We start from the raw sequence: 21741 nt of genomic DNA on the forward strand, positions 1-21741 counted from the left end.
TCACTAAAAACATAAAAATTACTCTCAAGTGCTTCAAATCAGACAATATTTGCTGAAAAAAAAGAACTATTTGGATACTATTTGAGACAGGTTGTGCCAAATGTGCATATTACAATTTAGAGGCGTCCCAAGACAGTTCAGTTACTGATTCTCTGTGTGATAGATGCCCTCAAATAACAAGAGATCAACACACTCAGGTCCTAACTAACTGGAATGTGTCTGAAAACAATGAGACAGAAACGTATGAGAGACAGAAATCTGGACATAAGAGACATGAGAAAAACTGCCATAGAAACAGAGATTAGATTGCACACAAACAAAATAACATGAGATTTAAGGGTGATTTCTGCTACATTCCCCCAATCTTCTTCCTTTTTGCAACACAAATCAGAAAAAATAACATTTACAAATGCAAGTTTTCATTTCCTTCTCTTATGAAGAGTTTCCAAACTCTCGGACACACAACTAAAAGTTTTTAACAACTTCTTTATGGCCTAACAAAGCGACACATGGCTGGAAAAGTACAACTAGAACACAGATGACAACGTACGTTTATGGTCATATCTGATCAGCTCATCTTTACAAGCTTCTCATTTGTTGGCTCGGTAGAGATGTTGTGCTTTGAGCAAAGACAATAAACACATATGCCTTGCGGTTAAAACACGTCACACGATTCAAAGAATAAATAAGGAACAAAGGGAGAAGGAAACTGGTCTGATGAACCAACACATTTAAATGAATCTATTTCTACCAGACCAGTAATCATGCTTCAAACGGACACACTTACTCCAGAAAGCTCACTCACTGAAACAGAAATAATTTCCCCAAAAATGTCACTTCAGTCCTAAAAACACCTTTTTTAGATGCAATATTTGTTCCTAATCTCTAACATACAGGAATGAAGAAAATAATTTCTACCAGTATTTGAAGATGCAGAGTTTTTTCCTTTTTTAACTTCACACAAAATGGCAAAAAAACATCTGATATTTCCTAAAAAGTTGCTTACTTTCTGGTTTATCCTGTTAGAAAAACACCTTGTTACAGCAATGCCACACCAAGCTGTGAACTGTGTGTGTTTGTGGTTTTTTTTAGGCTTTGGCCAACTTCTACATGCTTACACACACACAGATTGCATCTGGCACATCTGTATGGGCGTCTTCTGGATGGCGTTCTCTCAGTGGCAGAAGGAGATAGAGAAAGAGAGAAATAAAGAGAGAGAGACTACTGGATTGACAGGATGTTAACCCCACCAGTGTACTCTGATCGTCCCTCAGGTCAGTCCGTACATCCACCTGTCTCTCGTGTCGGCGCGCCGTCTCTACGTCCCGCCGCTGTACGAGTAGTCTGCCTTGTTGTGCATCACCAGCTTATTGTCCACAAAGTAGAAGCTGTCGGACTGCGTCTCATACGGGTGCAGGACCATCTCTCTGACTGTGAGCAGACACAAAAACATCACTGCTGTTAGAGCACTGGTTCTGAACCTAGGGGTCGGGACCCCCCCAAGGGGTTCCAAGATAAATCTGAGGGGGTCCCAAGAGGATTAAAGGGATAATAATAGTTTTTATAGCGGCATGGCTCTAGGGATGGTAGTGTCGGTCCATCACTTTGCTCCAGACTGAAATATCTTGTCAACCATTCATTAGATTGCCATGAAATTTGGTGAAGACATTTATGATCCCCAGACAATAAATCCTACTGACTTTGGTGATCCCCTGACTTTTCCTCTAGCACCACCATGAGGTTGATATTTGAGGTTTTGACTTAAATGTCCCAACAACTTTAGGATGGATTGCCTTGTAATTGGGTAGACCTACAGACATTCATGTCATCTGTACAATGAAGAACTGTAACTGCTTTCTTGATCTTGCAACATTTCATCTATAGCACCAACATCAGGTCAAAGTTTCACTTTGTTCAGTCCTCTGGTCATGGGCACCGGAAGCAGTTGAACTAGTGTTTATTTATGCTTTAAGTCTATTCTTTTTCAACAATACGTGCGTAAACGTGAGGTTGATGCCCAATAAAAAAGCACTGAATAATATATTTATCCACATTTAGCAACCGGCGGAGCAGAGTGTGCTGTGGATTGTTATCCAATCATATCAACCATCGTGTAGCCTAATTCAAATTAAATCAAAGTGATCCGACATCCAGCGCGCTACACTTTCATAATGAACCGAAAATATTTTTACACTTCTCAACTGGTGGGCTGGCCCTCGCCGGGCACATCATCCGGTGCACCGGGACTTAGGTCTGCTTGGAAAGGCCTGACCGTGAATTTTCCCCCACACCCCTCGCTCGAACCTCGCCGCTGCCCGGGGCCATGGAGTTCTCGCTGTGCGGTGCGCCCTCTCTCCCTGTGGGGAAGGACGGGATTCCCGGCACGACTGTCAACCGGTGAGGACTGTCCTCAGTGCGAGGGGTCTGCGGCGATGTCAGCACCCCGTCTTGTTTACCATGCTTATGCTGTGTGACTTTTTGCCGTCATTCATAACCATACAACCTTTATGATTAAATTGTTTACTAGAGTACCAAGTTCTTCATAGATCTAACCTCGTAATTTTGCTCTCATAGTGTTCCAGATTGATGCATCTAACTTTAAAAAATGTCTAATTAGCAAATATGGTAAAATGGTTTATGGAATGGATAATGGTAATGGTAAATGGACTCGCATTTATATAGCGCTTTTCTAGTCTTTCGACCACTCAAAGCGATTTACACTACATGTCGGCATTCAAGTAACAACAAACAGAAACTTACTGATATCCTCAGACAGAGGTGGGAATTCGTAGATGTGTTCACAGGTGTTCTTGCTGCTGGGCATGCAAAAGCCAAACTCAAAGTCAAAACTCTTGAGCAACGTCTCTCTGAAATAATGTCTCTCGATCATCCTGAAGTTTTCTATCGGCATGTCTCCGACCGTGAACTCCACGCTGGAGGGACGAAGACAGACAGAAAAAAGGTGAGTGAGACAGAGAAGTCGTAGACAGCCAAACAAAGAGACAGACAGACAGAGGACACATCCATGTAAATAAAGATTCACACACGTTCTCACTTACGTGGCTCCAACTTGCCGCAGTCTGAGAAAAGCGGGGGTGAACTGGTAACGGACAAATCGGCCGGCGTTTGGGTCAACGTCTCTCTTCTCCCCTGCTTTGTCTAAGTTGAGGATCAGTTTGTGTGAAACGGAAACAGAATAAAATGAAGTTAAATATTTTTAGACATGGACATTTTCCCTCGGCTTGCTTGTGGTTCACTGAAAACAAACATGTTACAACAAACACAATTTTAAAGGAACAGTGTGTAACATTTCGGGGGATCTATTAGCAGAAATGGAATATAATATTCATAACTATGTTTTCATTAGTGTATAATCAACTGAAACTAACAATTGTGTTTTTGTTAGCTTAGAATGAGCCCTTCATATCTACATAGTCGTAGTCTATGTAGTCTTAGAAAGGGAAGAGTGAGTTGAGGGTTACTCAGTTGGTTGCAATCTGCAACCACACCACTAGATGTTGCCAATTCCTACACACTACACCTTTAAACAACCCAGAAATCTAGAATAAGTACAAGGTTTATATTCCAGTTCACGTCTTCTACCAAAAATATGCATGCACTTTGTTTGGTAGAGAACAAGCACCAATGTGTTGGTGGATTTGTTTAGTGGATGTGTACAGCCTACATGTATGAGGCTGCTTTATAATGTTTGTTTACTGCAAACATTTACATGGTAAATAAAGGTTAAGGGAAAGAAATCCATCAGTGACTCGCCTGTGGATGGAGGTTTGGTGATTTCAAACAGCACCGTGGCGGTCTCCATGTCTCTGATCTTGAACCTGGTGAAGTCAATGCTGAAAATGTTCTCGTCCGGGTTGCACAGATAATCTGATTGAGAGAGAAAGATAGAGAGACAGAGAGAGAGAGGATGGAGAGTTACAGATTAGACACAAATACAAAGAATGCACTTTTTTTTTAAAAACACACCAAGTACATTCACTCCCTGATCAATACATTATATAAGCGTATCAAACCTCAGCCAAATGTGATCGTAAGTATCAGAGAGTGTCAATATAAAAAGAAGAGACTTTTTGGATTATATATAATTTAGGCAAAGTTGGTTATTTTAACACTGATGTGGTGAGCAGTTTGGCATATTTCGTTAAATGAAAAAAGGTTTAAAACATGTTTATATATCTAAGGTATCAAAAAAAAGTACTCACTGGGATTAAATACTGGTTATAATGATGGTTTGACACTGAGAAAAGCAACGTAATTCGCTGCAAACAAAGGAAATTAACAAGCACTAGTTGCACCGCAGTCAGGAAGCTGTAATCTCAGGAGCTGCTTTGCATTCAAACAGACAACAACACTGAGAGAACGAGAACATAAATACTTTAAAAGTGGCTATAATGAAACATGCACTCAAACATTCACATAGCCAAAAACGTAAACAGCTCTGCAGCAATGAACAGTATATTCAAATAATAACATCAACTCAATCCTGTTAACTGCATCTTCAAATCATTTTCACCTTTTGACAGCTGGCTAATGTATTAAAAAGCTCCCTGTGAGTATCTGATGTGCATTTCTGACATGAATCTTGATGTAAAACTGTGTTAGAGGAGCCATTTCCTCACAAATAGGACAACGCACACACACATGCACCCAGTAAGAAAGAAAGAGAAGTTATTTTTATTCCTCTAATCCTTCCTGCCCTCACCAGGCAGTGTCACTGCTTATTAGCGTTCCCCAGCAGAGCAGACACTTCCTGCTTCCTGCCTGATCCGATGATACCGCAGGACGGCAGGTGTAACTGCAACATCTCTCCATCATCTCACACCGGCAGCCACAAAGCTCACACAGATGAAAAATAAATTACAAATTCATGAAATACATGAAACGTTTCAGGGATTTGAGAGTGGAGCAGTGCAGGTCTGAGTCAGTAAATGTGCGTGATTACATGTTAACAAAACTGAGGTCGTCACACAGTCACACAGTGTCTGCTGACCACATCTGTCTGCTCAAAGATAACAGTAATAACATTGGAGAGATGGACGTCTAACGGCACACGAGGGATAATTTAACCGCTAATGATGGCAGCTCTGACTGGCCAATCAACTCACCAGCTGTTGTTTATGACAGCTTCCCACTAAAAAACATGACAACATGATATTTCCAGATGTTACTATCAGCTCCCAAATATGAATCTCATGCAGGTCTGTTTTTCCTATTTCAGGTTAAATATCAAGTTTTGGCTAAATTGTTTAAGTCAGTATTTAACTTTTTGAACTAAAATGGAAGGAGTCTCTGTATGTCTGCGTGTATCATCATGTCTGTTTGTCCTTAGATTTTCTCGACAACCGTTCATCCGATTGACTTCACACTTGGCAGGTGTATTACTGAGGACCAAAGAGAGTGCCTAATATGCCAACACCCCAATCAAACAACAATCTGTACTTATCTGTAGCAGCCAAAATGAGGAAAATGATTGAATAATGTGCACCTTTAGTTGTAGATAAGTAGTTCATCAGTGTTGCTAAATGTGAAATGTAAATGAGATAATATGTCGGTCAAGAATGTGTTTTTAGTTACTTACTAACAGGGTTACCAATCTGGAGCTTTTCTGCTTCCTGAATGGGGTTTATTTCTACATTAATTCCCCCTGGAGGATTATTTACAATGCTCCCTGCAGGTTATTTCTCATGCTTATGTATTCACGACGGAGCATAGAGAACCGTAACCAGACATTTCCTTCCTACTTTTACATGCACAAAAAACTATATAACACACTAAAGGAAAGGGAAAAAGCACCAACGCATAATATGTCTTCTTTAATTAATAACAGACTACATCTACAGCTGTAAAAAGTGGGAACATTAATAACAGTTCTGCATTAGCGTGTGTACTTCTGTACATGTGTAACACGGCTGGTGGTGTCCTCATCCTAGTTACTTTGGAGCCTCCTAATGAAGTACGGATAATGAGTATGAATGAGAGAGTCTGTTTGTGTGTGCGTGCTCTCACTCCGTCTCACAAAACCTGAGGTGTTTGTAGCAAATTACATGCAGTCTGTTACCTCAGAACTGAGATTAACTTGCTGCTAGAAGCTAATGAAGCCATGCACAGACTCCAGTTTATCATTGCAGCTCTCCTTCTGGGCTGTGATAGTAAACACATCCAGACTGAACACATCCCAAGCTTTCTGTGTGTGTTTAAAGGACTAAGAAGATAACCTTTGTGGATTCACAGTGTGCAGTGAAGTGTCAAAGTTGAATGATGCAACACACTAAGGTGACTATAAACAGTCAAAAGCTGAGCTGTGAGTGTTACAGTAACTCTGCAGCGGTCAAACGCTGCTGGAAACAGGAAGCTCGTCTGCAAACCACTTCTTCAAAACTTCAACATCAGCAGGTTTTAATAACAACGACTTCAGACTTCATGTATTCATCACAGGACAAATGTATCGACCTCCAGATCCAATATTTCAAACCCTTCACTTATAATTACATCTTGTATGTGCACGTCATGTTTAATGGTGGTAAAATGTATTCTGGGGATGTTTTGGTGTCAAAAACAAACACAATGATATGGCTATTTTTGACTTTTAAGGTTTTTCTTAACGAAATGTTTAAAGTGTCAAAATAAAAAAGTAGAGAGTAAAATGTCTTTGTGCAGGATGTTTTTTTCCTTTCCAAGGGCACATCTATGAAACAACAAAGTTTATGATCAGACGCAACTGGCTAGAAGACTTTCAAGTGTGCAAGAGCTTTGTAGTGGTTTTATTGTGACACAGTCACAGGAAACGCAATGTATTTGTCACCAAGGTTACTGCTGACCACGATTGTTTGTCAAAAATGTGTCTAGAAAACAAGTCATATTTGCTTGTAATTTTGCAGCATGAAATCAGATCGCAGATGCTCATGAGTGGAAAAGACTGATTAAAGACTGGCTTCTTTATTAACATGAGTTTGTTTGGTTACACTGTACACTGATACACCAGTTGCTCTTCTATTGTATGTCTGACAAAGAAGCTGCTCAACGAGTGTTTGCTGCAGTATTAAACTGCCTTATTGCTGTTATCAGCAGTAACCAAATCAACCAGCACTGAAACCTTAAGGATTACAACTTTAACAAAATACATTAACGACAGAGCCAGTGATGCCACCACACTTTGCGACCATAAACATTCCTACAAGGTGAACTATTGGCAGCTTATTTGCCAAAGTGAACTTATAGCGCAGCATACAGAGAGAGAAAGAGACACACTGTGTACCACATTTCAGAAAAGTGAAATGAAGTTTTAAGTCATGCTTTTATCTGTCATCCCTCAGATGACATCCTTCTCGTCCGCTCTCCGCAGATGTGGCAGAAATCACCGGTTTACTGGCTAAACTGACTAGGTCAGCTCCACAGTTCAACACACGCTGTAACACATGACCCAGATTCAGCCAAAATAAACAGTCCTGAGCTCGTTTTAGCAGTTCACCCAGATAGCTCTGGGACAGGACAGATCTTAGGAACCTTCAAGTATGAGGGTTTAAGATCACTGCACATGAAACCATATTAAAGGCTTATAAACACAGCTAGCACACAGGTGAAAATTACAGCTGACTGATAAAGGCATCTAGTTCAGTCTGTCCCACTTGAGCTGCAATTTGGTGGGTCCTTAAAATGGGCTTAAAATAAGTATGTAAACTAAGTCAAACGTATGAAAACAACGTAAAGTCAGCGCTAAAAAGGTTGTCACAACTGTCACTACAAAACACATGACAAACATCATTAACGTAACTTACAAAACAAAACACCGGTCTGGAACACTGGACTCCTGGTTGAAAGTCTGATGTTTGTTTGGACCTATCCATTTACCCATCTGCCCACCATAAGTGGTCTTTCTAACTTTTTACACGTCATCACTAGCTCTGAGCTTTGTACGGAAAGAGACAGGCGCTAAAACGAAGCGTTTCAGAAGGTGAATACAGTTATATTCACACAGACAGTATGAGGAAAATAAAGTGTTTTAAAGCATGTAAACATGCTCTAGTAGAAACCCAAAATACAAGTATGAACCTGGAAATGAACACGATATGTCCCCTTTAATTAAATCTGAGTGATGCTAATTTTATTTATACGTTGGGTTTTTAAAGTGAAATATTTAATATTTTCATTTAGTTTAAAACTATTAGAACTATTACTGTTTTTGTTTCTACATTTGAAATTGTAATTTTAATTTAGTTTTATTTATTTTTAAATCTGAGTGAAAATCAATTAAAATTGAATTCAATCAATTAAAATTGGAAAAAACTGAGAATGATCAGCCCTAAAATGTTCAAGAGCATTACAAATATTTTCCAAACTGAATAAAAATACTGATAAATAATTGTGATCACTCACTGTGAGCATGTTAGCATTCAACTAAACTCAACTTGGCAACTGCCAAGGTGCAGCCTCAAGGAGCCGCTAGCATGGCTGTAGTCATGTTGTTAATGAAACTTGCCCACATATGGAGCGGGACAGTTATCAATCTACATATGCTAAAGATAAAATCTCGTGAGCAGGTGGCATTCATCAGGTTGGAGCAGTTGAGAGAGTTTGGTGAACACTCGTACAAGCAAGCCTCTCGGGAAAAAGTAAGATTTAGGTTAATGTCCTTGCATGAGGTCGATCGCGTGCTTGTGTTTCAGTACAGTGATTAACAGCCATCACTCTCAGCTTTTTTATCCCACATGAGCTTTAAGCTTCCCTTCAGCTCAGCGAGTGCTTCTCCATCATATACAACACAGCCAGCTCCTAATGTATACTGCTGGACCTCGGCCACTCCTCCGGCATGGAGCCCTCTGTCCCGTCGGCATGGAAACCAACCACACATTCGGCCTCCTGACCTCTTGTTGACCTCACAGCGGCGGTCAGATTCAAGAGCATCACATGTGGACAAACACGCAGCTAATTTTCTCTCATTGCGTCTAGATGAGGGTCCTCAAACACACAACACACGTCATTACAACTTGACAATCAGGACGCTGCAGTAAATACAGGTTCAAGACAAGAAAGCAGAAGACCAGCGTACGTGTACTGTGATACAATATATTGATGAATAATACAAACAATCTGGTGTGAGATAGGTGAATCGTCCCAGCTCAACTGAGTTGTAGACAATATCTGCATTGGGCCTTTCCTAATAATGTGACCCATCTGTGTCATCTCATAATGATTTAGACAAGCAAATAAAGTTGACCTGGTTTCATCACCTGCTGCTACCCCCTTAAACTCCACAGCACGGAGCATTTAACTGCATCAGATCTGCACCAGCACACTGCCAAAAGAGTACAAGCTGACAGGACCGCAGGTCTAAGTGGGTTATTTGAGCTCTGGGTGCTTAACAGACCTCATGGGTTGTAAAACAGAATTTATTCTCACTCAGTTGTTTGCTTTCACACCACCAACCTCGCAGGTCCACAGGCCGGTTCACACACAGTCGTGTTTGTAGGAGTATTTCTGTCACTCAGCTGACACAAAAACAATCTCGCCACTGTGAATCCTTTTAAAGATACTCATTTAAAGCTGTGAAACTATCAGTGATGCTCACGAGTATGACTGACAGTGACTTTATTGCATGCTGATTGTTCTCAGAGTACCTGATTGATACTGAAAATAATGTCAGTTGCATCCCTAAAAGAAAGAAGCGCCTGCAGGGGAGCCTTTCCTGCAGCTCTGAGGTTCACTGACTCGACAGATTAAGATTCAGTTAAGAACATAAGTTTGGATCAGAAAGCCTGTTCTGTCTGATTACCAGACAGATGGAGCAGAAAATGATTAGTGGCAACTTTATGCTATTTAAAAGTCACTTTTCTGAGACTTTATCTGACAAAAAAAGTGACGTTTCCTCTCCTGTGAGACATCAATGCTCCAAGCAGCTTCAAACAACAATGTTTATGACTCAGGACTGCTGTCAAGTCTGGCTGAGCTGTGCTGACTTTTGTCAATTGTGTATCAATTTCAGCCACTTGAGAATGTGCAGCAGCAGGGAAAAAAAAGACAGACGAGTCTCAAAACAACAGAAGGGCTGCAGACGGTAGCTGTCTTCAGGTTGTCTCCTTCTTTGTTTGACCGCCACAAACGGTGTCAAGCAAGCGTTGAGTGTGTGCGTGTACATAATGCCCATTTCTGTCTCAACCAAGTGATAACTACACTGTTAAACAGGGGAGCAGAGGAGGAAGTGTGTGGGAGAGCCGAGACGCACGCTCTGCTGGCTGTAACCACGGGGAGATGCTTCAAGTTGCCGTAGTGATTCAAGCATGCGTCCACGTTGCTGTGGTGATTCACACATGCCTCCTCTTGTCTCCAGCGATGACGCTGCGAGACAGGAAAGTGAGAGCTTCCAAGACCATAACCGGGTCCAGCGTGGGAGACAGAATCATTTTATGTTGCCGTCGCTGTGCAGCTGGACGACGATCGCCCTCAAAACTAGCAGACTTTACGGTGACTGTCAGTAAAAAGAGGGAAGGAACAATCTGAGCCAAAGGATGTTCCGAGAGCTCTTCCTCTTCTCAGTAAGCCGTGATTATGTTGGACTGGACGAGCAAGGTCTCATTCCTCATTCCTCAATAAACTTCCTGTATTATCTTGAGCTACTTGACAAAGTGATAAAAAATAAGGATCCGATGATGACAAATATGATTCAAGGAAGGTATCTTCTCTGTAGGAATAGTTTCAAGAGAGACAATCAAACTAAAAGCTACATGACCATCACTGCATGTAGAAATAAAGAAATGAATGTGTGCTGGTGAGTTTAAATGCCCTTTTAAAATAGCTGTGAGAAAATACGACAGTGATTGCATGTTATCACACTCAGTATGTATCTTAACGGCCAATGTAACCGTGTTGTGTAAGTAGTGAGGTATTATACCAGCCTTTAAATAGTCAAATGCCCTGCTGGCCACCTGTTAGCTAACTACTGGTTTAAGACCTGAGTTGGTGATAGATGTAGGTGTTCCTGTGCACATAAGAGCTCCTTGGCTGCTATCACATGTGTTTCCTCTGTAAGAAGCTTGTTTCAGATTTAGAGGTGTGACATAATTAAAAACTGCATTAAGTAAGCTTTTTCACTGTGACATGATGAATAATACGCAATAAAATGAGCCAAGCTTTTTTCAACAGTAAGTATGGGAATCAATATGTGTCAAGTGGCAGAGAAGACCCTTAAAGCCATGAAAATATATATCAAATTGGTTTGTTTATTAGTACCCCACTCTGCACCACTCTGCTCAAAGAAAAGCACCCTAAAGTGAACACATGATGTCATTTAAAGGTCCTATATTATGCTCATTTTCAGGTTCATACTTGTATTTTGTGTTTCTACTAGAACATGTTTACATGCTGTAATGTTAAAAAAAACTTTATTTTCCCATACTGTCAGCCTGAACATGCCTGTATTTACCCCTCTGTCTGAAACGCTCCATTTTAGCGCATTTTGACGGAATTGCAACAGAATTGCGTTGCTAGGCAACAGCTTGGGTCCATGTGTACTTCCTGTCAGCTGATGACATTCACATACACCGCAACCAGGAATAAACTGGGACACATTTAGAATGTTTACGTTTAAAACTGTGTAAAGGGTCTAAATATTGTATATTCGTGACCTCACAAACGGGCAGAAATCCTGACAGCTTGTTGCAGAGTTTCTGAATACGGGCTGTGTGTATTTCCCTGTGGATTGAGTGTTTCGATACTTTCACAGTATTTATATAGGACTTAAGCCTGCTTTATAATAAAAAAACATGAAAATCTCACTTTTTTATAATATGGGACCTTTAAGAGGATTTAAGTCATGAATTTCAATTATGACAATTAGCCTGTCATCTGCATTTCCTTCATAGCTCCATCACGTCTTGTTTTCCAGCCTGGTTGCACTTTACTCAAACTGCACATGGTGTTTTGAAGTGTGCTGAAACAACACTGAGGGCTCACAGGTCAACTGAGCTGCCAACCAGCAGAGGAGGTTTAAAGCTGCAGACAGGTTAACAAACATGTACCAGAGAGAGATGATGATGCATCACCATGTGTTTGAATAGGGCCTTACATAAATAAGGGTGACACGGCAATGACGTGATATACATGACTCATACAGGAGCTGTAACATTTCAACACCTTCTAGTGAAACTTACTCTCTGTGATCTTCTGCAGACCCAGAACATCCTCCGGAGTGATCGACGTGCTGCCGAGCAGGTCCTCCTCCGTGGTCACCGGGACCCCCACCACGTCGGTGGAGTTGCAGCCTTTCTTCACTCTCATCGCCGCTGTTTGCCTCGGGCTGCCGGTACTGCTGCTGTCTCTGGACGGATTATTACCGGCAGGCTGCTTAGCGGTGGATGGGTCCTGCAGGCTGCTGCCTCTGCTGGTACAAGAATAGCTCATTCTGCTCCTCCTCCTCCTCTTCAACCAAGACACTACACAGTTGCCTCCCTCCTCCACTGAAGGATGCACACTTGCTGTCCGTTATCCGGTGCTTAATTCAAATCCGCTTGGTCTTTATATGAGCCCGCAGTTTGTCTCCCCACTCTTCGTGGCTGTGCGCGCAATGTGCGTAAAAGCGTCTTTATCTGCGCAGCTGCTTTTCTGAGACGCTGTTTTATTTATTTTTTTATTTAACCTTTATTTAACCAGGAGTAAAAACTCATTGAAATTAATAGAATAGAATAGAATAGAAAGCTTTATCGTCATTGTATTAAATAAAACGAGATTCACAGTTGCCACTTCTGGTCAGTGCTTTAAAACAAATACTGGACAAGACTAAACGAGGCAGGTAAAACATATAACAGGTAAAATACACACAGTTATAAAGCAAATAAAACAGGTAAAGTAGATGTAATAAATAAATATAAACAGAAGTGTTACACTAGAAGTATAAAATATAAAAATAGATGTAATGTAAACAGAGGTAATTGCACTTGTAAAACAGGTAGGGTATAGATGTAATAAATAAATTGTAAACAAAGTTGCACTTGAGGTGTATATTGCATCAAGGATATACTGCACAGATAAATGTATTCACATTCAGTGTATTAATATTGATTTATTTTTTGTTCAGAAAAAGAAATCTCTTTTCCAAGAGTGTCCTGGCCGAGATAGGCAGCAGCACAGTTACACAGTTGCAGACATAAAACAAACATAACAATTGAAAACGAAGACAAAGAGCAAATTACAGAATAATAAGGTATTACAAAAACATTCAAAACATCTACAGCCAGATGTGCCTGTTTTTTCAAATCTTTTTAGAAGCACTTTAAATACGTTCAGTGAGACCAGCTCTCCAAGTTTCAGGTCATTTTGAAGCTGATTCCAGGAAGATAGAGCAGCATACCTGAACGCCTGTTTGACGATTGTGTCAACTGAAGCTATAAGTCTGTGGGGAAATAATCAGCTGGGTTTAAGATTTGAAAAAGAGCCGGCAGATGGCTGGTGTCAAGGATGGAGGGAGGGGGGTCTCTAGTGGCCCCTGAGCGGCTGAAGAGAGGCGGTTGGTGCGTCTGTGCGCAATCTGCTCTCCAACCGACAAATGCGCGCATCAATTATCCAGATGACACAACCGGGGATGAATTCAAAAGACCCCTAATAATAAGTGCTGTTCTTTTTTTCTCTTGAGGGCCCCTAAACACAGCGAAATCAGTTACATTTGTACCATTAGGTCTGTTTTTAAACCAATAAGGACTTGTGTTTTGTGGGAAATAATCGTCACAAAATGGGGATGGAGCAGACTTATTGAATTGCAGCCTTTGTGCAAACAGACAACAAACAGTCAAAACGGACAAAAGCATGAGGCAAACACATATAGTCAACCCACACACAGTAAATTTTGAAGTGTTAAAGTAACACTTAAAGAGTTAAATTCAACACTGTTCCCAAGTGTATATGGTCCCACTCAGAATTGGCGTTGAATTGACTCTTGCCATAGTGTTAAACATTTTTTCTCCAAATAGAGTAAAAAAATAACACTCGCCAAACCTGGATAGTGTTATTTAAACCTAACACTACAGGTTAAATATCTCTGGAGAGTGTAAATATTATTCTCAATAGTGTTGATAATTTACTCTTCTTTGATAATGAATCAACTCTGATTGAGTTAAATTCCAATGCTCATTAACACTGCATTGAGCTATTAAAGGTTAACACTGTGGATCAAACAAACATTGGAGGGTGTACAATTGTCTTTGAATAATTGGTTGAAGAGGATTTCAAATCTATTGGATAATGGATTCAAGGCTGGGCGTTGCCAATGTCAAAGTGCCACACCCCCTGAATTATAATCACATCAGAAACAAAAGAAGATACAAAGATTACAAAAAGTACTGCACTATCAAGTGTGATCAATTAGAGGAAATCTAACAAATTCAGTTCTTCATTTAGGCCAAAAGGCTCAATAAAGAGTGTGAATCCAAAATGTCTCTCTGCAGAGCAGTGAGTTGATGATGTCACCACCTATAGGAGAGGGAGGGACACTTTTTCTAGTCCCCCGATTTCAGATTTGAATGCGCGACTAGCCGCGTTTCCATTCACATATTTTTATGCACGTTTTGAATCACATTAGAAAAGCTGTATGAAGACGGCAAAATTTGATAAAACTTCACTTGTGAAAAAAGTTTGTATGCTCGCTTGAGGAGTTAAAACTGCAATCAGTAACTTTGAGCAAAATGTATTTATAAAATTGTCACTATATCCTGTGCATGAAACAGACAATTTTTCTGATAAGTTTGGTTTTAAAAAGTTATTTGATGCTATAAAAAGGGGATGAGACATCATGATTGACAGCTGTGAGTCTCTCTCGCTGACAAGCTGTGGCCGTGCTCGGCTTGCGATTGGTTCGGGCGATTGATCTCAATACCGCGGCTCCACTGCCCGATCACTACAGTGCAGACCCTGGCTCCAAATGACGTCAAAACCTCATGATGGAAGCTCCCGTATCTAGGATATGTTGGCTGCACTTCTGTACAGTGGGAGGAAGCAGAGACGCGTCGTCCATCTTTATATACAGTCTATGGACTTTACCTGTTATCTCGTGCTGGAAACAGTCACAACTGCTGTACTGTAGGAAAAAAAGGATAGGCCTATGTTGATATTTTGGCCCTACAAACAGGCAGATCACAGTTGTACAGTAGAAGCGGAGGAGAGAGCAGAATGGAAACAACTCTGTGTGAGGTCTCTCTTTCACTGATGCATGTAAAGTCTCTGCATGTCTCACTGGAGATCTCAGTCACACATGACTATCTATTGCAGCTCTGCAGTGGCACTGTGCATGTGATGATAACAGTGCCAAACCAACTGTAACTGCAGTTAAGAGCAGCCACAACACCAAAGGTCAAGGAGCCATATATAGAAAGTATTTTTCAGCTACATTAACGTTTCACACGTGGCTCTGCACTGACTGACCCCAGAAAGCTCAAGAGGTCATTAAGAGTGAGACGATTCCCTTCATTATTGTGAAAGACAAGTCAGAGTTTATGTGGAAATGTTGCACCCTAGAGGCAGTCTGTGTTTACTGCAAAACCTGTTTCTGACTTTCTTTTAATGATTTTCGACATGCCGCGGCAAAAAAAAGTCATGTCGAAAATCATAAAAAAGTCATGTCAAAAACAAATAAAAAATCATATTGTCGATAATTGACTTTGGTTTGTCCGTTTCTGGGTAGCTAAGGAAGAAATAAGATTGAAAATTTGTTATTAGGGTATGCAATTTTATTCAGTTAAAACAAGAAGTGATAGTTGTTTTAGTTCAAATGCTGACCAAAACTAGACATTCAAGTCTAAAGTTCACTAAGGCCTCGCTTGGGAAAAGCTAATTTATTGATAGCCTTTTCCAAACAGCTTGTTTAGCTTGTTTCTTTGTAATTATTAGTATTTAAGAAAAAGAGCATTGTTCACATTTGACACAGAGCATTTTCACTTTCTCTCACCCCAACCCCCACTGCCTAGACAAAATAATATATAATAACAGGGAATAATGATTCACAATTAAATACAAAAATAAAATAAATATTAAATAATAATAATATTAATAATAATGATAAATAAAAACATAAAAAATAAATAAAAAAATTAAAAAAGCCAGCAAACACAAAATTAATAAAATAAAAGATACATACAGATTAATTCATTAACATGTTGCATAGGAAAAGAGACATGTACATGCTTTGAAATATAAACAAATTTGTGGATGTTTAAGTATACAGGTTTATTTACCATACTTTGTAATTAGTTTTAAATATGCAGGCTGTTTGTGTGGCTGTTGAGTGTGTGTGATAGATAGAGAGAGAGAGAGAGAGAGAGAGAGACTGTATGTAGTACAATGTAGTCTGTTAAACATGTATAGAAGAAACTGAGGTTTTGTTATGTAGATGTGTACACTGAGAGTTACTGTGGTCTCTTCACATTGGCGTGCTGAGTTTGCTCGTCCCTTTGTCACGTCTGAGCTGCTGCTGCTATCATCAGCAGAAAACACACACACACAGACACGCACACACACACACACACACACACACACACACACACACACACACACACACACACATACACTTACATATCCTATCTCGCATCCTGATGTGAAAAAAATCCACTTTGATCAGAAATGTGCTCACAAAAATATTCTTACTGTGATATTATTACTGTGTATCTCTCTCTCTGTTGTAGACACAATCAGGGAATTACATGGACACACACACACACACACACACACACACACACAGTCAGACAGACAGAGAGTCTGGGCAATGTGCTGACCTCAGTAAGCCATTCCTAAATGTTGATTGTCCAGAGCCGCTAGAGGAGAGAGGACTGTGTACCTACCAGCTGCTCTCTCTGTTTCGTCCGCTCCATGCTTTCCTACTTTAATGATATAATGGAGAACACTATAAAATCCTGTAAAACACACCTTCTGATTCAGATGTTTGGAATAAATTAAATAAGCAGTAAAACATGCTTTAAAGTGTGTTTAAAAGATGCTTGTGTTCTTCGCTTGATGGGAGGAATGCATGGTACAGATCAGTCAGAAGTATAAACATTAATAATGAACAGCTCAACTTTGACTCCCTCTTCTTTCATACAACACAACTGCCACAATATTCCCCTCCTCCCCCCCATCCCGGTGTGATAGTAATATATTCACGCTGCCACCTGAAAGTGAAACTCCCAATTACAGCATATCGGTCGGTGCCAAAGCGCTGCCACTCCTGCCAATGAGGCCTTTCAATAGCAACAGGTACTTTCATTCACAACTCACATTTAAACCACAACGTGAAAACATGACAGCACCATGTCCTCTGCGGCTGTTCACCAGCCCGTTCTCATTCCCAGGGCGTCAAATACCGAGGCCTTGTCACGGCCGTTGCCGTTCGGTACCGCCACACAAGGCACCCTTTGACGCTGTTATGAGATGGAAAAGGATGTAGTTTAAAGGGCAAAAGAGACACACAACGGGCTGGCAGGTGTGAGGGGAGGTGGATAGGTCCAACAAACACAGGGCTTTCATCCAGGAGACCGCTGTTCGTATCCCGTGCGTCACGTTACAATCAGCTTTTCATTCATGTCACCATGTTCACAACATTCAGTGTCATTTTCACTGAACAAACATAGTCTTAAGCCCAACCATGTAGTTCTTTCCTAAACCTAGCTATAGTAGTTTTGTTGCCGTAAGTGACGCCAAGGTGAATGACAAAGCGGCGGTATGTGACGAGTTGGGATGAGAACGTGTTGGTGTTCACAGAGAGGGTGGATCAGTTTGGACTAATACAACATTATATCTCTGAACACCCATCAGACTCTCGTGATGGACTACGGCCATTTTAGTTTAAACTCTACTCAGCTGGGGCGACCTCTAGCTCACCCGGTAGAGAGTGTGACCCATGTGGGCTGAGTCCTTGGCAGCAGCCCGGGTTCAACTCCAAACCGTTTCCCTTTGCTGCATGTCATCCTCTCTCTCTCCCCCCTTTCCTGTCATTCTCCAGCTGCACTACTAAAGGTAATAAAAGCCCTAAAGAAAATAATCTTAAACTCTACTCAGCTTTGGTTCTACTGCCAACAAACTTGTCCTTCTTCCCCTCGCACCACGGACTGCTGCATTTGTTGTGATCTATAAAAGAGCCTGATTAGATTTCCAACACGACCACCATCTTCCTATTTCTAATCCGGTGTTAATGTCATTGATCCAGTTTTTCCAGCCGTCATGAAACTTGGTATTCAAGTTTCAGGAAATTAGATCACCGACTGTTGAAATGCATTTTCAAAAGAGTCAACGCAGGGTGGAGACAAACAATTGATCCGAGTCTTGACAAACAAAATGGTGATAGATTGCACATGTATTAAAGAACAGGGACACTGGAAGTCAATTAGAGTTGGGGGTGCTGCGACAAACTCACCCCACACTATGAGGTCATACAATAAAAAACAGATTAAAAACTAAATATCCCGCCGCAAACGTCTGTCTACTACACAGTAAACAATGAGAAAAACAATATATAAGTTCAAATATTTCTATTACAGACTGATGATTTTTTTAAATTACTGATCCAGCAAGTGTGAAGCATGTGATTGGTTGAATACATGTAATTATCCAATAATTTAAAGTAGATATGACTTTGACTAACTGACTAATGATTGATTAGTTTAGTGTTTATGGCTTTATTTGGAGTTTGTCATGCAAAATAAGTGGCTTTTGGAGAATTCACCTCTTTATACTAACATTAATATGATGACAAAAGGCTATAAGTAGTTTCCAAGTGTCATTTTTGCCTTTGATAAATCACGATATTAATTTCAACCATGCTGTGAATGACTATGAAAAAAAAGCTTGGGATTGAATCAAAAATAAATCAAAACAGCAACATGAATTGTTTTAACACTGAACTGCAATTTCACTATTTGATAATAGATCTACATTCTGGTGGAGCTTGTTTTTTCCCAACGTATAGATTCACGACAGAGGTAACGCAGTACAGACGTGAGCCCTCTTTGTGTTTGCATGAATCACTGTGTGTCTGTGTGTTAACCCCTCTGTGGCTCACACAACAAAACAATGGAGTCCAAAGCAAAGTGCTGACATGGGTCCAAGCGTGCCACCCCCCTACCCCCGGCCTCTGTCACCCGTGGGTGTATATATACCCCCATACACACCACCTCTGCAGACCATTCAGTGGAACCTTGCGACACACAGTTCACCAGTTTGGGTAGGTCAAACCAGTTAACAATACAGCACAGCTTCCCAACATGATGTAATGTTCTCTGATGCTACATATCAACTAACAACAGGGAGTCTTAATTGGCTGCAGTGAAGACAGAGTGGCTTGTTTATTACCTTTACTGCAAATAAGGGAGTCATTTTTAAAACAAATCAAGGAAAGGAAATAGCAGGTACAAGCCTTAGAGAAAGCTAAAATGCCACCTAGAGTAGCAGACAGGATGACGCTGGTTATTTATTATACAGGTTTGTTTTTTAGCATTTTTTTCATCAGTGTCTGTGTATTTCCCCACAGGTACTACTAGAAAACAAGACAAAAATGGCTCTGACAAATCCAATGCCCATGGGCCCTTGGAAGGTAAGCATACACACGCTTAACACTACATTACCCATGAGCACAGGGAGCAGCAAGAAGTTCCAATGCATGATGAGGCACAGTTTCAAATATTATGTGTCTTTTTTGTGTGTGGCTAACTCACCTTCATTCATCCTTTTGCGTTGTGTTTTACAGATCACCGTGTACGATCAGGAGTACTTCCAGGGTAGGCGTATGGAGTTCACCGCCTGCTGCCAGAACATCATGGAGTGTGGTATGGAGAACATCCGCTCCCTGAAGATCGAGTGTGGCGCGTACGTACCCAGAGAGCATTTCCCCACTTTTGGAAAAGATAGAGATGATTTAAAGGGGACATATCATGCTCATTTTCAGGTTTATACTTGTATTCTGGGTTTCTATTAGAATATGTTTACATGCTTTAATGTTCAAAAACCCTCTGTCTGAAATGCTCCGTTTTAGCACCTGTCTCTTTAAGACCCCCTCTCGAAAAAAGCCCAGTCTGCTCTGATCACATGTTTTCTGATCCAGGCAGCCCACAAAAAACTGAGTGGGTTGTCTTATTTCACAGTTTATGGGTTGTTAGGCACCCCAGATACTCAAATGTATGAGCACAAGCACTGACATTTTTTTATGATATGTCACCTTTAAAAACAAAAATGGAGCAACTTTTTTAGATTCTGAAATTGTTTATATTTCCTTGGTTTCTGACTTTATTATTTTCACTCTCTGCTTACAGCTGGGTGGGCTACGAGCACTCCAGCTTCGTCGGCCAGCAGTTTGTCCTGGAGAAGGGAGACTACCCTCGCTTTGAGGCCTACAGTGGCAGCAACTCCTACCGCATTGAGAGGATGATCTCCTTCAGGCCCATCTGCTGTGCTGTAGGTTTAACATACAACACAGTAACAGTTCACTTTAGGCTAAACTTCATCTCAGGTTGTGATAAACCTTTTCTCCTCCTTTGTACAGAACCACAAGGAGTCCCGCATGACCATCTTCGAGATGGAGAACATGACCGGTCGTCAGTTCGAGCTGTGTGATGACTATCCCTCTCTGCAGGCCATGGGCTGGATGAACAACGAGGTTGGATCCATGCACATTCAGAGCGGAGCGTAAGTCCATCCTCACGATGTTTGAAGCTTTACACACCTTCAGTTTGTCATGAGCAACAGCTGCAAACATGCACTGGCTGGAGATAATGCACAAGAATCTGCTTTGGGCACCTTCAGCTTCTTACATAACAATTTTTAACTACTTGATTATGTAAGTGTAAATGCATGTTCTTGTTTATTTCTGCAGCTTTGTGTGCTACCAGTACCCTGGCTACCGTGGCTACCAGTACATCATGGAGTGTGACTGTCGCGGAGGAGAGTACAAGTGTTACCGTGAGTTTGGCTCCCACTCCCAGACTCCCCAGATTCAGTCCATCAGGAGGATCCAGCACTGAGAGGGGGACGCTTCCATCACCCTTCCTTATCTCCTCCTCCTCCTCTCCCTCCTCCTGCACTTCCATCCCTCCTTCTCTTCCTCCTCTCCCCCAACCTCCATCTCCCCGGCTCCGTTGGTCCGGCTAGTCAAAGCAGGATCCCGGGCTGGACTTCAGGTGCTTACTGGTGTCAGTTGTTCAACAGCACTTTTGCATTTTTTAAAGAAACATCACAAAAGAAAGGAAAGATGTAAGAAAGACAGAGTTGAGAGAAAAAGCTGAATCAGTGTGAAAGAGAGGCCTCATCTGCTGAGGTTGGCTGCAGAACGGTGAAAACACCTCAACGTTTTTGCTCTTTTTCATCTCTACCATTGATGGCACCATCATCATCATCATCGTCATTGTCTTCTACATCAACATGATCACCAATCTTGCTGTTATACTGTGATTTCTGCCTATGTTCAAGACGATGAATAAAGAGAAAGAGCAAAGAAACAGAGAGATTCACAATACGAGTGACATGTACCTCAATTACATCTTTGTCTTGTCTTTCTATATTGACACTTTGATACCACTGGTGAGCCGCAAAGCTCAAATTATAATAATCAACCTGCAAAACATGAACTTTAGTAGTATTAATTGGACAAAAAAATCACTTTAAACCCCACTGATCTGTCATAGAGTTGTCCAACTCGACAGAACTTAATTTAGTTAAGTCTCAAAGTTTTCAAATATATCAAATATGTGGTATATGAATTTT

At 40.9% G+C, this 21741-nt stretch overlaps 2 protein-coding genes across 3 annotated transcripts; one reads left to right on the top strand and one right to left on the bottom strand.

The window, feature by feature from the left end:
• Positions 1-775: 775 nt before the first annotated feature.
• unc119a2 (unc-119 lipid binding chaperone a2) lies at positions 776-12562 on the bottom strand. Of its 2 annotated transcripts, none has more exons than XM_074611004.1 (5): positions 12165-12562; positions 3775-3888; positions 3060-3159; positions 2761-2933; positions 776-1431 (listed from the first exon to the last, which is right to left on the bottom strand). In XM_074611004.1, the coding sequence occupies exons 1-5, from the start codon at positions 12412-12414 to the stop codon at positions 1319-1321; spliced, it is 750 nt and encodes a 249-aa protein (XP_074467105.1). In that variant the 5' UTR covers positions 12415-12562; the 3' UTR covers positions 776-1318. The 2 variants fall into 2 exon arrangements, with proteins under 2 accessions (XP_074467105.1, XP_074467106.1); XM_074611005.1 differs by having other exon boundaries at positions 867-1431; positions 3060-3150.
• A 6598-nt stretch (positions 12563-19160) lies between these two features.
• LOC141752620 (beta-crystallin A1-like) lies at positions 19161-21515 on the top strand. The gene is made up of 6 exons (XM_074610671.1): positions 19161-19210; positions 19517-19579; positions 19733-19851; positions 20295-20436; positions 20525-20667; positions 20855-21515. The coding sequence occupies exons 2-6, from the start codon at positions 19541-19543 to the stop codon at positions 21000-21002; spliced, it is 591 nt and encodes a 196-aa protein (XP_074466772.1). The 5' UTR covers positions 19161-19210; positions 19517-19540; the 3' UTR covers positions 21003-21515.
• Positions 21516-21741: the final 226 nt, after the last annotated feature.

This window comes from Sebastes fasciatus, chromosome 16, assembly GCF_043250625.1.
Source record: "Sebastes fasciatus isolate fSebFas1 chromosome 16, fSebFas1.pri, whole genome shotgun sequence".
Lineage (NCBI taxonomy): Eukaryota > Metazoa > Chordata > Actinopteri > Perciformes > Sebastidae > Sebastes > Sebastes fasciatus.

Excerpts from the sequence above, each read along its gene's own strand:
- LOC141752620 (XM_074610671.1), top strand. The coding sequence starts at position 19,541 with ATGGCTCTGACAAATCCAATGCCCATGGGCCCTTGGAAG. Across the intron at positions 19,580-19,732 it reads TGCCCATGGGCCCTTGGAAG|ATCACCGTGTACGATCAGGA; the intron begins GTAAGCATACAC and ends TGTGTTTTACAG. Across the intron at positions 20,437-20,524 it reads TCAGGCCCATCTGCTGTGCT|AACCACAAGGAGTCCCGCAT; the intron begins GTAGGTTTAACA and ends TCCTTTGTACAG.
- unc119a2 (XM_074611004.1), bottom strand. The coding sequence starts at position 12,414 with ATGAGCTATTCTTGTACCAGCAGAGGCAGCAGCCTGCAGGACCCATCC. Across the intron at positions 3,889-12,164 it reads TCTGCAGAAGATCACAGAGA|ATTATCTGTGCAACCCGGAC; the intron begins GTAAGTTTCACT and ends TCTCTCAATCAG. Across the intron at positions 3,160-3,774 it reads CACCAAACCTCCATCCACAG|ACAAAGCAGGGGAGAAGAGA; the intron begins GCGAGTCACTGA and ends TCCTCAACTTAG.